General features: G+C 52.1%; 2 protein-coding genes across 2 annotated transcripts; both read right to left on the bottom strand.

Annotated features, from left to right (window-relative positions):
- Nucleotides 1–3,902: 3,902 nt before the first annotated feature.
- On the bottom strand, nt 3,903–4,871 carry LOC135327043 (olfactory receptor 12D1-like). Its single transcript, XM_064504662.1, has one exon. It carries the CDS (start codon nt 4,869–4,871, stop codon nt 3,903–3,905), a length of 969 nt encoding a protein of 322 aa, XP_064360732.1.
- A 9,287-nt stretch (nt 4,872–14,158) lies between these two features.
- Nucleotides 14,159–15,091, bottom strand: LOC135327042 (olfactory receptor 14J1-like). The gene is made up of 2 exons (XM_064504661.1): nt 14,870–15,091; nt 14,159–14,713 (listed from the first exon to the last, which is right to left on the bottom strand). The coding sequence occupies exons 1-2, from the start codon at nt 15,089–15,091 to the stop codon at nt 14,159–14,161; spliced, it is 777 nt and encodes a 258-aa protein (XP_064360731.1).
- Between the last annotated feature and the right edge of the window lie 5,487 nt (nt 15,092–20,578).

Here is a 20,578-nt window from a genome sequence, read left to right as displayed (position 1 = left end):
CCCCATTTTCTCAGACACAGCTGGCCTCCCTGATAGCATCTACACAATGTAAAGCCATTTCCTCCGTGCGGTGCCTGTGCACTTGGCTCTTCTTCCAAAATTGGAGTCATGAAAGTGGCGATGGAATGGTATCACAAAAGGGCCCGTTGCTTTGCTTTCATTCTCCACGGGCTCAGGTTGATGTGTTCAGTGTCCCATTGTAAGCTGTTAGGGAACCAGGTTTAGATTCAGGGTTCGCTTTTGGGGCCCTGTGTCAGTGGAGATGGTTAAGGATCCCAGAGTAACCTTCCTGAGGCTGTGACACATCTGTTTGGGCAGGTGATGGCTGAGCATCTTCCTGGAGAGGCAATAAGCTGCCAGCGGAGCTCAGAGCATTTTTGGGAACATCATACAGTGGGGGTGGGCAGTGAGTGGAGCCGTACAACACAAGAGACCATCCAAGGTGGAGTCACCGAGCGGTAAAGAGCAAAATCAGGAAATGCATAGGTAAAGGAGGGCTCCGCAATCCCAGGAGAGGCCGTGGAGACCCAGCAGGCTCAGGGAAGAGAGACTGGAGAGCCATCCTTGTACTCTCTTTGGCATGCCATAGGCTGGCTCCAGTGCAGCCTCATAACATATCTTGTGCCCTCGGAAATGCTGCCTGGGCCCTCCGAGCACCCTCTACAGCCACATAAAATGGGAGGCGGGGACTGCCAGTGGCATGAGAACCATCCTCTTGGGTCTGCTTCCTGCTCTCACGAGAATGGGCACAGTGGAGTCGCCTCACGGCCCTGTGGCACCACCATTGGCTCTCTGCTGAGCAGCAGTGCCTGCACGGAGCCCTGCAGGGAGCACAGGGGAGGGGGACCTGGAGCAGCCGGCCAGGCCAGCGTGGACACCCTCATCTGGGGAAGGGCTTTCTGGGGAGCAGGGACGTGCCTGGAGGGGAGCAAGGGGGTGGTTCCCAGGAAAGGTGAGAAGTGTCATGGCTTCTTTATAAAAACTGCTAAGGATATGCATATGATCAACAGTTGTCATCTGTGCACATTGTGTGGTTCAAATCTCAATACGATACAACCTGGCAACTCTGAGAAATATCAGAGTCTTTGGAACAACCCTTGGGTTGGACTATCAAGACCAGAGTTGCAGGAGAAACTTCAGTCCTGGACATTGTTCACATATTCAGAGGATAAATTGTCAGAGGGCCAGCTTACCCAAATAAATGGACAAATACTTGATTGGGCAATCTTTCTCATGATCATGTCATCACCACCAGCTAACTCTAGGTTGGCTGGATCTTTTTAACCTGGAAAAGGGACCTAGCTAGGTGTTTACATAAGGTGCCTATCTAGGTGTTTAATAAATAGCCACCTGCCACATCATCTAACTCGTGGTGCTCATGAATGGATCAACAAGAGTCTCCCTGTCCCTATCTACCATCCAATGAAACCACAGCCAAGGGAATGGGCTTAGTGCAATCAGTGGGGAAAGAAGACCCTATTGAGATTGACTCTGGTCTGGCACTGAGAAGAGACATAAGGGGTTTGAATGGACCTCTCTGAAAGGACGTGAGAGGAGAAGAAGTGGGACACTACTCTGGTGGTTTTTCGCACTCACTTGGCTAGGTAGGGTTGATCAGGTGCTGCACATGGCTAGACAAACGTGCTGCCCTGTTTGCACTCAGCCAGTCCATTTTAAACTCTTTTCTCTCATGCTTCTTTCTCCCCAGTCCCCTTTAGGCAATAACCCCTCCAGTCCACAAGGTTGTCAAGCAGAGCCACTCGAGTGGCCTCATCTGGGAGCGTACACCCCCTCCAAGGCCCCAGGGACATAATCGCTGCCCCAGGAATGTCCAAGTCTGGGTGCTCCTTTGCACTGATTAGGCTCCTGGCATTCCTCTGCCATCACTGATCACCTGTTCTTTGTATTAATGGTGACTAGCCTTCCAACACATAAACTCACAGTTTAGTCCAGTGTTTGGCCCATATGTTCTGCAAGTGTTAACAAGCCACAGAAACGATATGCAGAGGAGTTACTGTGCAGCTCTGGGCACAGTGTAATCTGCTTCTCCATAAAATGCATTCTTAGGAAAAACAGGCACTGGCTAAGGTTGAACAATAAGAAAACAGTAGCAACTGGGAGAAAACTGGAAGCTGCTTCTTGTTGACCTTGCCCCACCCCTTGCAACTGACTTCCTAAGAAAAAATGGGATCTCATTTTGCTCCTGTTGTAGATGACTGCATTAATCAATGCAGACACCGCACAGTAAAAAACAAACAAACAAACAAAGAGCTACTATGAAGTTAGTGGCTAGGTATAGGTAGAGGTATATATAGGTATAGGTAGAGGTGCATATAGTAGTGTAAACAAGGAAGGAGGCAGCAGCAAGGCACAAAAATATAAATCACACCACCCTCCTATAGAAGGTAGTGTTAGAAGCACAGTGAAGATCTTAACATAGAGCATTATTATGCATATAAAAGAGTCCATGTCTAAAAACAAACCCAAGAAGCCTGTTTTCACAGAAGGATGAACTGGAGCAAGACAGTAAGGGGATTGCACAGGTGATCTGGCTCAAGTCATTGCCTCTGCTGAAGGATACAGCACGCATGCAGAATGGTGGGTTGCAAGGGAGCACTCACATTGTCTTTGGCCAGTTAGAAACAGATATTAACTCTTAAAGACCTAAAAACACTTACAAGATCTCAGACTCAAAGAGTGGTCCTATGGGAACAGGAGATCAGGACCCTTGGGACACTGTCTCTGACAGTATCCGGTCTGGAGCATTGTTTAGGAGAGGAAGAATCTCTTTTGACATCTTCAAGCACATGGCATGAAAATTTTGCATTGAGGGATTACTTGAGGCCCTAATAGAAATATTTACTATCATCATCATCATCATCATTGTATAATACTGTTAAAAATGATAATAACAACAATACTAGAAGCAGCCTTTTTAAGGCTTATGGTAGGAGTCTCAACATGGAATGTGTTGAGCAAGTAGATATTGTGTGAAACACACCTGGCATGTTGGTGAAGTTTATGAATATGTGGAAAAAAACCTGTAGGACAGGTAAGAATCAAAAGACCTCTCCAGCTGTTACTCTTAATCCCCATCACCCAAGCTCACCTTACCTTTAAGCCCTAAGGATCAGTTCTGGAAGCTTTCTTCAACTGGAATCCACCATTCCCACTCATTTTGAGATTAAGGGTGAGATTCAATCTGAGATTAGGACACCTACGTTTGGGGTTCCAAATGTACCTTCCTCCCTGTGAGACAAGTGCCTGAACAGCAGTTTTAACCACTGTGAATCGAGGCAATGGAGGTGGAATTCAGTTGCCCAAACATAGGTGTCTAGCACCATCTCAGATGCCCTAAGATAGCTGACAGCCATACAGGGCTGGTAGATCTGGCGCAGGACCTGTGCCTTTCTGGAGCAGCTGAGAGACACCAGCTGAGATACACAGAGTATTTCAAGTGGCATGACATACATGTCTGCACATGGCCAACTGGATCCAACAAAAACAACTGAATCCTCCTTGTCTGTTGGCTTTAGGAAAAGATGAATCATGTCCTGACTTCTCTTGACAGCTCTGACTTGGGGTGGGATTCAGCTACCAAAAGAAAGAAAGAAAGAAAGAAGATCAAGTGATGTTTGAGGGTAAATCACTGTAAAAAAGGTGTTTTTATTGAAGTATCACTCTCTGGAGCTGCTTCTCTTCTCCACTTGGATGAAGGGGAATGGCTGTTCCACCAACATGCACTCTTCATGCACTGATATTGCCCAAGACAGGAGACACAGGGCCATATGCAATATGTAGGATTTTTCTGAAGGGACCCAGGCTGTTGGCAGTGAAAAGCAGATTTCTGCACAAGACATTCTTGAGCCAAAAGCTCCTCTGATTGCATTGTCCATTGCCTACTACCCCACGCAAGCTGCAAGGCAGAACATTTTCTGCACTAGTAACTGTCTGGAGAAAAGTCTTCTCTTTAGGGCACGTTTCACCTCCGCATTCCTCAGGGTGTAGATCAAAGGGTTGAGGACAGAGGTGACAACATTATACATAAGGGTGGCTATCATGTCCCGCCTGGGTGAACTCCCTGAGGAAGGTGGCACATAGTTAAAAACAGCAGGGACATAGAATAAGGCCACTACTGTGAGATGGGAGATGCAAGTGGAGAAGGATTTCCTCCTCCCCTCCCTCGACTGGACTTTCAGTCGGAGGAAGGAAAAGATGTACAGGTAAGAAAAGAGTGTGAAGACCAAAAGGCCTATTGCCATATTCCCCGTGATGATGCTGAGAAGGTGCAGGTTGAGCTGGTTGCTATTGCAGGCTAGTGTCACCAGGGGCTTGATTTCACAGAAGAAGTGGTGGATGTGGCTGGGGCCACAGAAATGGAGCTGGGAGGTCATGACTGTGTGCATCAGAGCATGAAGGAAGCCTGTAACCCAAGCGGCTGCAGCCAGCAGCAGGCAGGCCCGTGGGCTCATGATCAGGCTGTAGCGCAGTGGGTGGCAGATGGCCACAAAGCGGTCATAGGCCATGACAGCCAGCAGCAAAGCTTCGCTGCTGCCCAGGAAGTGGAAGAAGTGGAGCTGGCTTAGGCAGCCAGTGTAAGAAATACCCTGGTGCCCCCAGAGGAACCCAGCCAGCATCTTGGGGATGGTAACGGTGGAGTAGAAAATATCCAGGCAGGAGAGGTTGCAGAGGAAATAGTACATGGGGATGTGTAGCCGAGGTTCACATATCACCACAGTCACAATTGCCACATTCCCCAGCAGGCTGCACAGGTAGAGCAGGGAGAAGAGCATGAACAGGAACTGCTGCAGCCCTTGAGGGCTGGACAGGCCAAGCAGGATGAACTTGCTCACCTTTGTATGGTTATCCATCCCTGCAGGGAAAGAGAGAAGAACTCAGCAGTAGCTTGCTGTCTTTCTGTCCTGAGCTGCTATTTCCATTCCCCAGAGTCCTCTTCCATAAGGTGCAGCAGCAGCTGATGCTGCCTCATGAATGGAAGAGATCAGACACTGAGTCCGGAAAGGGACACAAAAGAATTCCTTGATTTTCCACCCCAGCTGTTTCAACAAATACTAGAAACTGTTGTAACCTAGATGGCCAGTACTGATGCCAGAGCTGCTACCTGTGTACCAGCTCACTGAAAGGAATGGTGTGTTTGAGGACAGCGAGAAAAGAAAATGGGAGGAAGGAAGGAAGGGAGTGAGGTAGGAAGGGAGAGAAGGAGGGAGGGAGGCAAGAGAAGTTGGTTACCTAGTTTTTAAGTGAAGATCATTCTGAAACCCTGTTTTCCTTTTTTAATTCAAAAAAGTTTTTCTAATAAGTTTTCTTCATTCCAAATCCTAGCTGAATATACGGTATCTTTCCAAAGCTGAAGTGTTATAGTAGTATAGTTGATGACATATAGTACACCACTTTCAAAGAGGATGAATTTGGACTGTTCAGTGGTGTCAGAAAACCTTTATATAGTCCTCCCTGTCACGGAAACAATCACATTTCTTTCCAACAAAGGAAAATTTCCATCTCTCTGATAACTCCTCTTGGGATCAAGCCTCTGAACCTTATGGGACTTCAGTGCAGAAAACATCAAGGCATAGCGTTTCAGGCACACAGAAAACTAATGATGTTGTGGGGAGTTGAACTGATTACTGATTATTTGTACAGCCAGCTCTCACAAGCAGGAGGAAGCTGTAGAATCAAAAGCCATTTCTGGAAATATGCAAGGTTATAGCACATCATTCTCAGGAAGACTAACAGCTTTAATGGGGAATTTGCCAAGGAGTTTGACACATGGTTTTGTAATTCCCAAGGATAATACATGGAATAAGTATCATGGCTTCCTTTGACCTGCTACAACTGCACAGCTGGACTCTGCCTCTGGCTTAACATCTTTTGCTCCCTTTATAGTCCATGAAGATCTTAAAATGCTTCTTCTTTTCTTTTCACTTCTAAAGATGGAGATAACAAACTATGGTGATTTTTTTAAGGCCTCAAATACCTGTTTCACTGTCCCCTCTGCAAGCTGTGTTTGCCATGAGCAATGGCATCTGAAACCTCCATAGAAGTGCCCAGGTGCCTGATTGAGAGCACACAGAGGCAGGGGCTGGTGGGGCAGCAGAAGACCCTGCAGGTGCTGTCATAGTTTGCACAGCCCGTGGTGGTGGTGGTGGCCATCACAGGGCTGTACTGCGCTGGCAAGTCCCACCTCATGAACAGGCTGGGTTGTGAGAGGATGGATGAGAGAGGTGGGGAGCCACACAGGTCCCGGCCCTGGGCGGCAAAGATGCCTCCATTTTCCTGCTCTGTAGCTGACACTGCTGAGCCCCTTGCATCCCCTCCACAGGTTTCTCCCTGGCCTTCCCCATGCAGGCCCATACCAAAGGTATCTGGCTGTGGTGTGCGCCTCAGCCCTGTCAGCCTGGACACACGCTGGTGCTCCTGGACACTGAAGGGCGGGGTGATGCGGAGAAGGTGTGGGAGAAGCAGAGGCTTCCTTTTGTGCCTACAGAGAACTTTGTGGAAGCTCTCAAGGGCCCAGGCATGTGGCAGGACTCAAGGTGTTCTCATTGCCTGCACTGGTGTGCCAGGAAGAGACAGAGGCTGTGGGGAAGGAGGCCAGTGTAGCCCTAACTGGATAAAGTCTTCTGGCTGAGGAAGTCCTGTCTGGCATCCTTCACCTCTGCCTTCACCTGTCAGAGCCCTCATTCTGCCTGGGATGCTGGCTGTCTGCAGGGGACTGGAGCCAGTCTGTGGCTGGGCCCATGACAGTTTGTGGGACACCGCCTCTTCACAGCCACTCTCCCTCTCTTTCTGGATCTTTGATTACTCAGCAGCCATCAGGCTGGTGGGCCTTTTGAGATCCGGTGGCTGGCCGGGAGCTCCAGGCTTTTGAACTGGAGCTGTCTCTGTGGTGCTGACAGCCAGAGGAGCTAGGAGAAGGCTCGTGAGGTTGACAAGCTGCCAAATTCCTCAGCACTTGCTGGTAAACTTCAGCAGACCAGGAATGGGGAGCTCAGGGAGTCCTTTAATAATCAGAAGCCTGTGGGACTCTCAGAGTTAAGAGTTGAAGACAAAGCGGCTATAGGAAGACATGGTGATGTCGCGTGTGGGGGTCTCTCCAAAAAGCTGACCCTGCCATGGCCCATGGTTAGGCATTCAGGGCCTGGGGATTTGGGGCTTTGCTCACTCTTAGGGGGCCTTGCACAGAGTTTCTTGGTATGAGCCAAGGCTGTTTGTTCCTGGGAAACACCAAGAATGACGCATGGATCTTTGTGCTAGCTGTACTGCTGTCCCGCACTCTGGTCTATAACAGCAAGGGCACCATCGACCAGCAAGACATGGACCGGCTGCAGTGTCCTCAGTGGGGCAGCAGCACCAGGGATGCCCCATCTCCCTCAGCAGTAGCTAAGGGGTTCACACATCTCAGCTCCTCAAACGGCTGCTTTTTATGGGGAGATCAGAGCCTGCTAGTGATGCCCAGTGACCAGGCTCTGGATCCTCAGGGATCCTGTGCTCCAGATCTCAGGGCTGAGGGTTTGAGCCCTACTCCTGCTGGTGACTCCAGGCTGCTCTCTGTCCATGCAGAATCTCCCCTTTTCCCCATCAAATGCTGATGGCTGGGGAGGGTGGGGTTAGAGTTAGGGTTAGCCCCTCCCTGCATGAGGATCCAGGGTCTCTGTTTCCTTAGCCAGCTCCCCAGCTATGTGACAAAGCTGACGGAGAATGTAAAGGTGAAAGCAACACCTCGGGAGAGTGGAGATGAACTGGAGGATTCAGATAAAGTTTCCTAGTTCTTCCTGACCTTTGTCTGGGCCGTGCAGGACTTCACATTGCACCTGAAGGTGGATGGGGAGGAAATCTCTGAGGACGCGTACCTGGAGAATGTGCTGAAGTTAAAGCCTGGTAGGGGAATGGTGCTGTTGCCAGTGCTTTACTTCAGGAAGGGCAGGATGTGTCCAGCTCTGGACAGCTGCATTTCAGCATAAGGCAACAAAAGCCCAAGCCCTGTGAGCTTGCTCCCTGGCCTACCTCCACAGGTAGCAGCCGGGAAACCCAGCTCTATAACCATTCCCGGGAATGCCTCCACCAGATCTCCCCAGACTGGAAGTGCTTTGGTTTTGACTAGCCGGCCAGCAAGAGGGACCTGCCACCCTTGGAAGAGCTTCATAACAGTGAGATCGAGCCTGAATTCCAGGAGCAACTGGTGAAATTCTGCAGCCACATCTGGGAGAAGTCTGCACCCAAGACCATCCATGGTGGCAGCACAGTAGTAATGGGGAACTGTGAATGCCAGGGTCCAGAAGGTCAGGGCTGGCTAGTGGCTCTTGGGACTGTGTCTGGGGAAGGCTCAAATGCACAGCCAAATGATGCAGGTGGGAAATGGAAGAGCTTTTCCACTGGCTGCTGTACTTGCCTCTTGATTGAGAGCCACATCTCTCCCGTTTCCCCTCCCTGTACCCATTCTTGCTGCTCTGCCCCTTTGCTGCTGTTGCAGACTGAGCATTGTGGCTTCACCACTCCCAGCTGCTCAGAGCTGAGGATGGTCCTCAGGGCACCTTCACTCCTCAGGAAAGGCAGTCCCTGAGGGTTGTCACAGGGACCAGCATGTGGTTGAGTCCCACCTCTCAGAGACGAGAGAGTGACAGAGAGCTCCTCATCTACCAGTGGCAAACTTGTAGAAAGGTCTCATCCCCATGGGAGTGTGCTACCATGCCCTGGGACCTCTTCCCCATCCTAGAGGATCTGGGTCAGGAGGGATATCTGGAGGTCTATATCCACACCCTCTGCTCTGAGCATGGCTAACTTCCCAGTTAGATTGTGTTGGTCAGTACTTTGTCCAGACAAGTTCTGAAAATCTCTGGGCCCCTGCACCACTACTTATGCTGACACTACTGCTCCACTCTGATGCTGACAGTTTTTTCCCTAATACCCAGCTGAAATGCCCCTTGCTGCTGCTTGTGCCCTTGTGCCTATTGCACCTTCTCCTTCTGTTCCCCCAGCCTGCTCTGAGCACCTGCTTTGGACTGAGCAGAGACAGGCACTGCTTATTCCGACCTGGGGTCAGAGGAGGGCACATGGAGACTCACCTTTACCCAGGCCAGAGGGACTGTGGCAGTGCCCGTGGGCTGACAACAGAGCAGAGCAGGACTGAGGGGAAGTGAGGAGGTCTCCAACAGCTCCTCCCACAAACCCCAGGTAGGGAATCACTCACTGGAAAGCAGTCCTGAAAGAAGACTATGAAGTAGAAGGGAATGCTCTGGTGAGCTGCCGCTCTTGCGCACCTGGACTCTGCATTTCATCTATGGGCACTCTAAAGAGCGGTGCCTGTGGTTTCAGCTCCAGGCACATCCTAGACTCCCCGTGACCAACAGCGAGTCCCTGCCACAACTGTTGGGGGCTGCTCTGGCTTCAGAGGGGCTGCTGGGGGAGCACTGGGGCTGGCGCTGCTCACCCTGCACCTCCCATCCCAGGGTGCCTCTTGTGCTCCTGGGAGCTGTTGCAATGATCAGGAGGGAGAGCCTGTTCCATACCAGTGCAGGGCACCAGGGTAGTGTTTCTTATGATCCCAGCAAGAAAGGCACTCAGACTCTATAAGGTATTGCTTAAAATACCATTTATTGGAGATAACACAAGAAGGAAAAAAGAGGAAAGACAATATTACGTTCCCTTAGATGCTGAGAACCCCAAGCTGTGCAGCACTGGACAGACCTCCAATCAGGGCATGGCATGGCACAGCACACGGTGCAGATCCCATCCATGGAGAGGTTCACCAGCACCTTGCTCTTTAGGGCTCTTACAGGATTTCCTCAGAAGAAAACAATCCTATTCATCATTTATAGTGTCAAAAGGAGGTTTGCATGAGAACTTGCTCCTTCTCTTGAGATAAAGACAAGGGCACACAGGTGGTGGAATTGCCAAGAGCAAATGGGAGCTGTCTACAGGCAGGTGTTACAATACGACAAGAAAGTTTGTCCTGCAGCCAAGGGATATGTGCAGCACAGCACAGGCTTGAAGGCCAAGCTGTACGTGCAGCAAGGTGCAGCACAGCACGGCACATGCCTGTGCCTGCTCAGGTTACCTGTTATGTGGATCACCAACTCCTCGATGTACAATAGTCTTCCAGTTAGGATCACTAGCGAGCCCTGTCTTGCTTGGGTCCAGGGGCAGCTTGGGGGCCTCAGCAGCGTGGGAGGGAGAGGCGGGAGATACCTGAGTGCAATGGAGGTGCTGCTCTGGGGTCTGGGACCTGGCAGAGAGGGCTCTGCCCTGGATACTGCCTGTGGAGCCTCTTCCCAAGAGAGGAATGGTCTCAGCTGTCCCCAGGGCATGGGTGAGTGACAGGAGAGAACCCGAGGAGGCCAGGCCTGGGACAGGGATGGGAAATGGCTCTGTTGGAGGTCTCCCACAGAGGGGATGAGCTGGGCCTACAGTGCCAGGGGCCATCATGATGTGGCACAGCCCCAGGGCATGCTCTGCCGGCTGCCAGAGTGGGGCTGGGCTGTGATACCAGTGCCAGGAGGCCTTCCCCAATGGGCTCCCAAGCTGCCAGCTGGCTCCCAGCCCTTGCCTTAACGCTGCTCACCCGAATGAGCTTCCCAGGGCCTGCAGGGCCTGCAGAGCTGGTTCCTGCTCTGTGCAGCACAGCTGCCTCTTGGCAATGGAGCAGTGAGGAGTGTCCTGGCTCCAGCCTGCACCCAGCCCTGCTGCCCTGCACGTGGTCCCACAGACCTGCCCTGCAGGCACTTCACAGGGCAGGGTACCTTCAGGGGTGGGGAAACATCCCCCTGGCACAGTCCCAATGATGTGCCCCATCCCCCTGCAGCCCTCCTGCTTTGGCAGCCTCCCACCAGTGCCCAGTCCCTGCCTAGCCCTGGCTGTGCCCCACACAGGGGTCAGCAGACCGCTGTCCTCCAAGGGTCTTTGGGAGTCTGGGCCAGGAGAGAGGCTGCTCAGGGCTGGCTCTTCCCCCTCGATACAGATGTTGACATCAGGCCTGGAATGAACAATCAGAGCTGGAATTTACCACTGCAAGGGGACAGGTCTTTACCTTTTCCAGCTACGCATCAAATGTTCTCTCCTTTCGAGAGGCTCCATCCACTGCACGCCCCCAGCACGTGGTGCCCCTGGAGATCCCATGTGCTCTCCAAGCTGCCTCCAGATTCCCTGCCAGAAGGATGGTGTCTGCCACTGGTCCTGTCTCATGTATGACAGCCCCGGGCAGGTGAGTGGGAGCCCATTCACCATGTCCACTGCCACCACAGTGAGCCATGAATCTGGCCCTCCGTGCCTAACAGTCTTTACTGGTAAGACTGGTCCTCAGGAATCCCAGGACCTAGAGTCCGGGGCGGGGCGGGCGAATCTGGAGAAAGGAAGACTTTCTCTTGGTAGAGGAGGATTGGGTTAGGGATCACTTCAGCAAACAACTTACACAAGTCCATGGGCCCTGATGGGATGCATCCACAAGTCCTGAGGGAGCTGGCGGACGTCATTGCTGGGCCACTCTCAATTATCTTTGACAGATCATGGCAACCAGGAGAGGTGCTTGAGGACGGGAAGAAAGCAGATGTCACTCCAGTGTTCAAAAACGGCAAGAGAGAGGACCCAGGGAACTGCAGGCCAGTCAGCGTCACCTCAATCCCTGGGAAGGTGATGGAGCAGCTCGTCCTGGGAGCCATTTCCAAGTATATGAAGGATAAGAAGGTGATCAGCAGTAGTCAGCCTGCACTCACCAAGGGGAAATTATGCTTAACCAACCTGAAAGCCCTCTGTGATGGAAAGACTGGCTGGGTGGAGGAGGGGAGAGCAGTGGATGTTGTGTATGTCCAGTTTGTTCAAATCTTCTCTAATCTGAGCCTCCTCTACCAAGGGTAAATCTTCACCTCTCATATTCCCATGAGTCTCAGGGGCCTGAGATTCCTGAAGCCATGTCTCATCAGGAAAGACTGAGACAAAGCAGGCACTATAAACCTTTGCCTTTTCCATGTCCTTTGTTACCATGTCCCCTGCCCTATTCTGTGCTGCAACCACATATTCCCTAGTCTTCTTTTTGCTGATGATATACCTGCAAAAGACCTTCTTGTTGCCTTTCATGTCCCCCACCAGAGACAGCTGCAGGTGGGTTTTGGCTTCCTGCATGCTTGGACAGCAGCTCTATATTCCTGCCTGGTCAACTGTCCCTGTTTCTGCCTCTTGTATGCTTCCTTTTCATGCTTGAGTTCAGTCAGGAGTTCCATGTTCATCCATGCAGGCCTCCTGACACCTTTGCTTTGTTTCTTGATTATCAGGATGGACCATTCTTGAGCTTGGAGGAGGTAATCCTTGAAAATCAGCCAGCTCTCTTGGACCTCCCCCTTCTCTCCAGGACTGTATCTCATGGGATTCTTCCAAGCAGGTCCCTGAAGAGGCTGAAGTCTGCTCTCCTGAAGCCCAGGGTTGTGATCCTGCTTTTTGCCCTCCTCCCTCCTCTCAGGATCCTGAACTCCACCATCTCATGGTCACTGCAGCCAAGGCTGCCCCCAGTCTTGAAAACCCCAACCAGTTCTTCCTTGTCAGTGAGTATCAGGTCCAGCAAAGTGCCTGCCCTCATTGACTCCGTGATCACCCGTGTCACAGTGTTATCATCACTGCACTCCAGAAACCTCCCGGATTGCTCCTGCCCTGCCTTGTCCTTGTGTCCTTGTGTGCACACACTTGGGGTGGGCCCCCTCCTGCCCTGTTTTGTTGATTATGAGGTCTCTTTTATCACCTACTAAAGCACTCAGCAGCACTTTGAAACCTCAGGCCCTACCCCTCCACCCACCATAAATGTCTTCCCTCCTCTGCACTCCTTGGAACAATGTGCACAGCTGGACAAACTGGGTTTTCTTGGGTGATCACGACAGCCACTTCCCAAACTACTTCCAGCAAATCCCTCCCATGCCCTTGGGCACTGCCAGCCACTCCAGCACAGCACAGCCTCCATCACAGTGTGGCAAAGCCATCCCGACCATGGCCCTTTTCTGAATCATTTTCTCAGGACAGCAAGTACAGAGTCATGGAGCCCAACCTAGACTTCTTGTGCACCGAGGAAATGATGCCCTGGTGTGGCATGCCTCTGCATGGAGGATGGCAGAAGGCAATAGTGCATTGCACTGGGTGTATGCAGGCAGCATCAAGCTATGACATGGCTCCTAAGACACTTTTCCTTAGGACTGAGCTCTGACGCAGGGGCTCAGATGCCCTATGGAAGCCCGCCTTTGGGGGGAAGATGGCAGCGGGAGACTGGCGTCAGCGGGAGGACCACTAGCCATTCTTCAGCCACATCTGAAAGTCTCCTGGTTGTGCCCCACAAGGTCTGCAGAGGAAGCAGGCAGAGGGCACAGACCACGCTCTTGTGCACTTTTTATGTCTCAGCTCCTTCGCCACAAAGTCTGGCTCTGCAACCCAAGCACACTGGTGTGTTTGCCCACCCTGCCTCTTCACACAAGTTATCTGAAGACTGGTATTTCCCACCCCCAGGCACTCTCCAGCCCACTTCAGGCCCCTCCCCAGCTCTTCCCACCTCCCATTGCCTCTCCCTAGCCCATCCCAGCAGAGCAGGACAGTCTGGGAATCACCTCACAGCAGTGTCCACCACAGGATGCTGCAGGTATCTGCCTACTTGACACCAAGCCTGAGCCCCTCGAATGGGCACAGCAGCTCCTGGGGTGGCAGAGAGTGGGTGTCAGCCTCCCCACCAGCCCTAAAACCTCCAGTGGCACTAGGAAATGGAAGCCAGTCACTCTCTTGCCCCCCTGCTCTTGTCTCTAGGATGACAGCTGCCACCTCAGCTGCCTCCTAACCAGCCCCACTCCCCAGACCAGCACAAGTGTCCTGGTGCTGGGGCTCCTCCAGCAACTCCTGCTGCTCTCCAACCTCCCTTCCTAGTGTAAGACGAGCCCAGCCTTCAGGCGCTGCACTGGGAAGATCCCTTTTTATTACAGAGATGCTGTCACAGCAGCCAGCTCCGACCCAGGCACAGAAGGCCTCTGGTCAGGCAGACCAGGTTCATGCCTCTGGAGAAGTGTGATAAATACAAATATCTGTGTACAGAAATGATTTTCACAGATATAATAAACAAGCAAAGAAAGCATAAGCCAGCCTGAGAGAAACTGGGAATCGTTCATGAAGAGAGAAGGGCAGCCTATGACTGGTAAAATACTACATGTTGAATCAATTTCCTCAGTGCCTCTTTGATCTCTTTGTTCCTCATGCTGTAGATGAGCAGCTTCAGTGTTGGAGGCACCACTGAGCACAGAACAGCCACCACCAGCTCCAGAGCTGGGGAGGAGATGGAGGGGGGCTTCAGGTAGGCAAACATTGCAGTGATGACGAACAGGGAGACCACGGCCAGGTGCGGGAGGCACATGGAAAAGGCTTTGTGCCGGCCCTGCTCAGAGGGGATCCTCAGCACGACCCTGGAGATCTGCACGTAGGACAGCGCAATGAACACAAAGCACTCACAAGCTACACAAAAACTAACCGCAGTAACCCCAGCTTTCCTGAAGTAGGAGTCAGAGCAGGAGAGCCTGAGGAGCTGGGGAATTTCACAGAAAAACTGCTCCACAGCATTGCCTTGGCAGAGTGGAATTGAAAATGTGTTCGCAGTGTGCAGCACTGCATTGAGAAAACCACTGGCCCAGGCAGCTGCTGCCATTTGGACACAAGCTCTGCTGCCCATGAGTGTCCCATAGTGCAGGGGTTTGCAGATGGCAATATAGCGGTCATAGGCCATGACAGTGAGGAGATAATATTCTGATGAAATGGAGAAAAGAAACAGAAAGACCTGGGCAGCACATCCTGAGTAGGAAATGGCCCTTGTGTTCCACAGGGAATTGGCCATGGATTTGGGGACAGTGGTGGAGATGGGGCCAAAATCCAGGATGGAGAGTTTGAGGAGGAAGTACATGGGGGTGTGGAGGCGGTGGTCACTGGCTACAGCTGTGATGATGAGGACATCACCCAGGACAGCAGCCAGGTAGATGCCCAGGAAGAGTGAGAAGTGCAAGAGCTGCAGCTCCCGTTTGTCCGCAAATGCCAGGAGGAGGAACTCGGTGAGGAAGCTGCTGTTGGACATTTCCTCCCTCGGGGCAGTGGGGACTGCAGCTCAGAAAAGCTCTGATGAGAATGATGATAACTGCAAAAGAGATGTTGGTGCTTGCGGGTGGCGGGGGGCAGAGGGAATGAAGGGGCTTTTGGAGGCTCCTCACAGACCTCTTGATCTTTTGGAGTAACATTTTAGGAGTCTCATTCCCACATCTAAACCCCCAAACCTGTTTCCATTTCCTCCCGGCCAGTGGTGGAAACTAACATCACAGACTCCGAAAAGCTGCTTCCCTTTCACGTACCCAGTGACTCATCCTTCCTCTTGAAAAGTCCCCATCTGGGAAGGTCCTCATGGTGAGGCAGAGCTGTGAGCAGCCCCGACCTATGCAGTACCCTCTCTACAGCAGAATGAACCTGCCCTGCTGGCTGTCGCTCCTTCCACCCAGAGCTTCTCCCTGCTGCACCGTGGGGAGTTCCCCGGGCAGGCCGAGCGCTGAACCTTGCACACAGTACCCTGGGGCACAGGGACACTGCTCTGCCTTGCAGATATGTGTGCACACCCACACTTCATACCCCTGACGCCATCCCTGGGAGAAGGTGACAGTGAGGCCTTGTCCCTCTGATGGTGTGGCAAATACTCCCTGCCCTGGAGCACATCCTCCTCTTCCACATCAGAGAAACCATGAGAGCCGTCCTGACAGATACTATAAGCTGTGGGATGTGCCAGGTTTAGGTCTAGGTCTAGGTCTAGGAACCACAGCTGCGTTGCTGGTGGCCAGAGACTTACTGTGTTAAGGGCTGTGAACGTTTCTTCCCCAAAGAGCTCTCAGCTGTCCTCCCACTCCAGACTGCCATGAACTTCTCTCTGCCATGCCTTGTCGCATCTAGGCACTTTCAGGCAGTGCCCTGAGCCCTGCTGCTCTTTGCAGAGGAGCTGCTCCTGGACTGAGCAGCTCTCTGCAGAGTCTGCCAGGTTGCCACGAGCTCTCTCAGTCCCAGGAGCCTGGCCCAGCTCAGGAGCAGAGGCACAGCCAAAGGCAGGACTTTCTCTGCCCTACAGGCTTCCTCGAGATGTCCCTCTGGGCTCCAGGGCTGACAGCTCCTGAGAGGCAGCAGAGTCCCTCCTGGGGAATGTACTTTGAAGCAGGCTAAAGCAATCACCTATCTTCCCCCTCTAAACTGTAGAGAGAGCAGTGGAGTCCAGCAGTGTGATGTCTCCTATCAGAGCATCGTTGTCTAAGAGAGGTGAAACTGTCCTCCTCTGGAAATCCCTATTCCTCCCCAGTTACTAGGCAGGACATGTGGAAAGTGATAGGGAGGGGGTTGTTTTCCCATGTAGGGCAGTGATTCAGATGAGTCAATGCAGGTGCCTCTTCTTTGCTTAGAGGCTTTGGGGCAATTCCTCTCCCTCCTGTGCATGCCGCAGACCCAGAGGAGGTGGGATTCCTCTTCCCTCAATTCATGTGTGCACAAAATTTGTGTCTGCACGGGAGCTCCTTGAATTCTAATCCATGGAGGTAGAGGGCAGGAGTCAGTTGCTCACACACAAACAGCTGGTGACATCCGAGGTGCCAGAGGTGATCCAAAACATGTTCAAATGTCTTCAAGCTCCTATGGAGCAATTCTCAAAGACCCACATCCTTCCGGAGCATCAGCTATGGCCTGGGGCGGGCTGGAGGGGAACTATCCTTGGCAACCTGAAAGGACACCAGAGGCGTATGTTTAGGGCATCTGAGCCTGCCTTAATCAACCACATCCTGGCAGCCTGCAGACCTGTTCAGCTGACCAGAGGAGCTCGCCATAAGGAGAGTGAGGTTTCTCTCCAGGCTCCGTCAACCGTGGTTATTAGAGCCCAAGTTACTACAAAGCTAAGATGAGTGCCCATCTCTGCACTGCAGAGTCCTAAGTTAACTCACAGCTCTCATCGGAATGAATAAAAAAGGCCTCTAGTGCTGTGTCAGGGGGCTGGGGTGCCAACACAACCACTGGAAAATACAGCGCAGGACCTACAGGGAAGCCATGCCCTTCTGGATGGGTGCTGGACAGACTCCCCAGGGCATCTCAGAGGGGTGAGATGCCTGTATGCCAGCAACTGAATGACAACATTGTGGTATGGAGGCAAGGCCCATCCCACCTACGTCCAAGGGTGCTGCAGGAATGGGAGACACTCCCCACCAGGGTTTCTACTCGTGCGCCCATGTTCTCAAACTGATGGTTCTCCTCTCCCTGAACCTCTGCTCACCCACGTGATGACAGAAACAGGGAACATGCTAACAATGATCACAGCGTAGCTGGATCGCAGGCTGCCCACCTCCAGGGATGTCCTCAGCAGGATCTACTCCTTCCTGGAGATCAGCTTCATTTCTGTCACAGGCCCAGTGGTGCTGCAGAGACAGCTCAGGCAGAAAACTCCTCTCCTGTCATGGTTGCACAACCAAGCCCTGTCTGCCTGGCTTTGGGGACTGCAGGGTTTTCTCTCCTGGTGGGAACCTCATTTCATCGTGGCATGGTGATCTGCCGTTAAGTCCAGCATGTCTCTGCTCTGAAAAGGGGCCTTACCATACATGGGGTCCTTGGCTTTCGGCAACAGGATCACCGTGGCAATTCTGTGCTCGGCCCTAGCGCCACAGCTGAGGTCCTGCAGCCCAAATGTACGCAACCGCACTCTGCCTGGGGCAGAGGCAGGAGGAGCTGCAGCTCTGAGACCAGCTGCCATTGTGAGTCACCTGGATCTGTACTTGCAAACTCAGAAGAAGTGGTTGGAGATGTGATACTCAGCGGCAGCCTTGGCTGCAGTCACCATGAAAATAGTACAGTCTCAGATCCTGAGGGGAATTTAGTGTGGAGAGTAGCAGGGTACAGACCCTGGACATCAGACAGGCAGACTTTGACTTATTCAGGACACAGGAAGGGGGGATCCTGTGGGAAGCAGCTCTGACCAGCAAAGGAGCTCAGGCAAGCTGGCAGAGATGGCTTGGCAACACAGGGACCTCAAGGCTGAGCTCCAATGCAAACGAGCAGCACACAGGAGGTGGAAGCAGGGACAGGTTACAATGGAAGAAATTTAGAGATGCTGTCTGGGCATGGCATTAGGAGAACCAAACCTCCCCTAGAGCTGACAGTTGCAAGGGACATCACAGGCACCAAGATGAGCTGGTGCTGCTTCATTAACAGCAGAAGAATAAACAAGGAAAATGTGGGCCCACTTCTAAATGGGGCAGAGAATTTAGTAAGAGTAGATGCAGACAGGTCTGAGCTACTGAATGTCTTCTTTGCCTCACTTTCTGCTAGCAGAGCTTCCCAGGCCTTTGTGCCTAGAGGCAGGACTCATGGAAAAAAATACCATCCATTAGTGGATGAGGACCAAGTCAGGGGTTACTTGAGCGAATTCGGTCCTGAAGAGCCCATGGGACCCGAGGGGCTGCATCCAAGGATGCTGAGAGAACAAGCCAAAGTCATAGCGAGGCCGCTCTGTATCATCTTTGAAAGGTCATGGAGATCCTGAGACTGAGGAAAGGCAAATGTTTTATGCATCTTCAGAAAGGCCCAAAGGACAAGCCAGGGCTTAGCTCCCCTGTTTAACCTCACTTTCATGAGGACATCCTGTGTAGGCAGCCTCAATGTAATCAACATGATGAATACAAGGCATGGTTCCCCATCCTAAAGTACACATCTAAAATGGGCCCAACGAAGGGTGGTCTCACCAGAACCCACCTCTTCAGGCCTCAGATGGCATGGACACCACTGATTTGCCTCTCTAGAGAGTGGATGAGGCTGGATCCACTTCCACAGTGAGAAGTCTTGCCCTGAAGCCACAGGCCTGGGGATATCTCAGAGGGTTCTTCTTGGCAGTCCACTGGGTGCCTGCTTTGGTATATTTGGTGCTTTTCCATGGCTATTGCTCCACACACACACACACAGAGGAGTCATAAAAATGCAAGTGTTTCCTAAGAGATGGTCATAAAGGCCCCTATTAGAGCCAATAGCAAATTGTCCCATCCTAAGATCTCTGGAGGAAGCCAGAAAGGTTGTAAAAAGCACCAGGAAAACCCAGGAAGCCCAAGGCTTCTTCCAAAAGGCCACTGGGTCACAGCTGAGAGGCAGCGCTGGCCGGTGGGATAGAGGGTTGAGGAGAAGGCAGTGAGAAAGGCAGTGGTGGATAAGGGCTTCAGTAAATCCTCACACACATGTTTGAGCCCAGACAATTAAAGAAGGTTATGTCTGTGGGCAGAGGGGGAGGAGCTGAGTGCTAGGAACATGGCAGGGCTGAAGGCCTCTCACCCTATCAGGGATGACAGAGACATTTCCATCTTGCGTGCATGCCTTAGCCTGCGAGATGGGGAATGCATGCTGCTGGAGAGTGGGTGGACAGAGCTCAATCATGCCCACAGAGCTGACCCTTCTCTGGAGGATGTGTGAATCTCCTGGAGTGAGGTCCCACTATGGCAGGCGGAGCAGGAACATTACCAGGACACATATGCGTGCAGGGAAAGAGCTGTGTGCAGGTCGGAGTGTGGCTGATGCAGGCAGGATGGAGAACACAGAGAGCATGCAATGGTCACCTTTAAAGGAAATGCAGTTGTGATTTTAGGAGAACACAAGAACAAGGATGTGCAAGTCACTGCACAGGATACAAGCACATTTGGGGCTGGGATATTGCAGGTGAGTGAGGAGCTCTAGCAGGGCTTTGAAAGAAGCCAGGTGGCTTGCTGGGCAACTTGGGCATCAGCAAATTCTCAGGAGCCCAAAGCTTTGTTTTTCAAGCAACACCCAGTGAGGATGGAGAGACATCGGTGGAACTAGGGAGAGTGAAACAGGTCAAAGGTGGGGAAACAGAGTGTGTAGGGAGGGAGAAGGTGGCTAAGGTCTGCGGGGAAACAGGAGCAGGCATGGGACAGTGGAGGATGTCTGTGATGGGGATGGCCAAGGTTGGTGGCAAGGCTGAAAGTCCCTGGCAGAACTGAGGTCTTTGTCACCTTGGCTATAGCTGCCTTCTCCACCAGCGAGGCCTGCGAGAAGACACTGTTTCCTTACAGCACCAGGGCCTCGTTGCCTGCTCACCCCTCAGGGAGACCAGGAGGTGTTGTACCATTGTCCCACACTCGGCATTGCCCCTCCTCCTCGCCCCAGGAAGAGCCCTGAGCAACGTGTGAGGGAAAGGATCACCCTTCTGCAGGGCTGGACGTTTGTGCTTGACCATTTTGCTTGATAAAACACATCAAGGGCTTACTTGGAATTGAGGCCTCCTGTACACTTCCTTTGACTAACTGCTGCCTCTGATTTTCTATGCTAACCAGCCTCCAGGGAAGGGCACCTCGTCTTGTACTTCCCGTTAACAGCTTTGCAGGTAATGGCCCCCAGTGGGACCCATTAACGCTCTAAGAAACCGTTGAGTTTGCTTCTGACTTTAACTTCTTGAGAGGTTTGTTCAATCTCCTTTCAGTGTCTGCACGAATGCACCAGAGGGCTCATTAAACACAAAAAGGATCCTAAGGAGCAGTGTTTCTTCCTGTAACTG

The sequence above is a fragment of the Dromaius novaehollandiae genome, unplaced genomic scaffold, assembly GCF_036370855.1.
Source record: "Dromaius novaehollandiae isolate bDroNov1 unplaced genomic scaffold, bDroNov1.hap1 HAP1_SCAFFOLD_45, whole genome shotgun sequence".
Taxonomy (NCBI): Eukaryota; Metazoa; Chordata; class Aves; order Casuariiformes; family Dromaiidae; genus Dromaius; species Dromaius novaehollandiae.
This window is presented reverse-complemented; position numbering and strand designations above follow the sequence as displayed.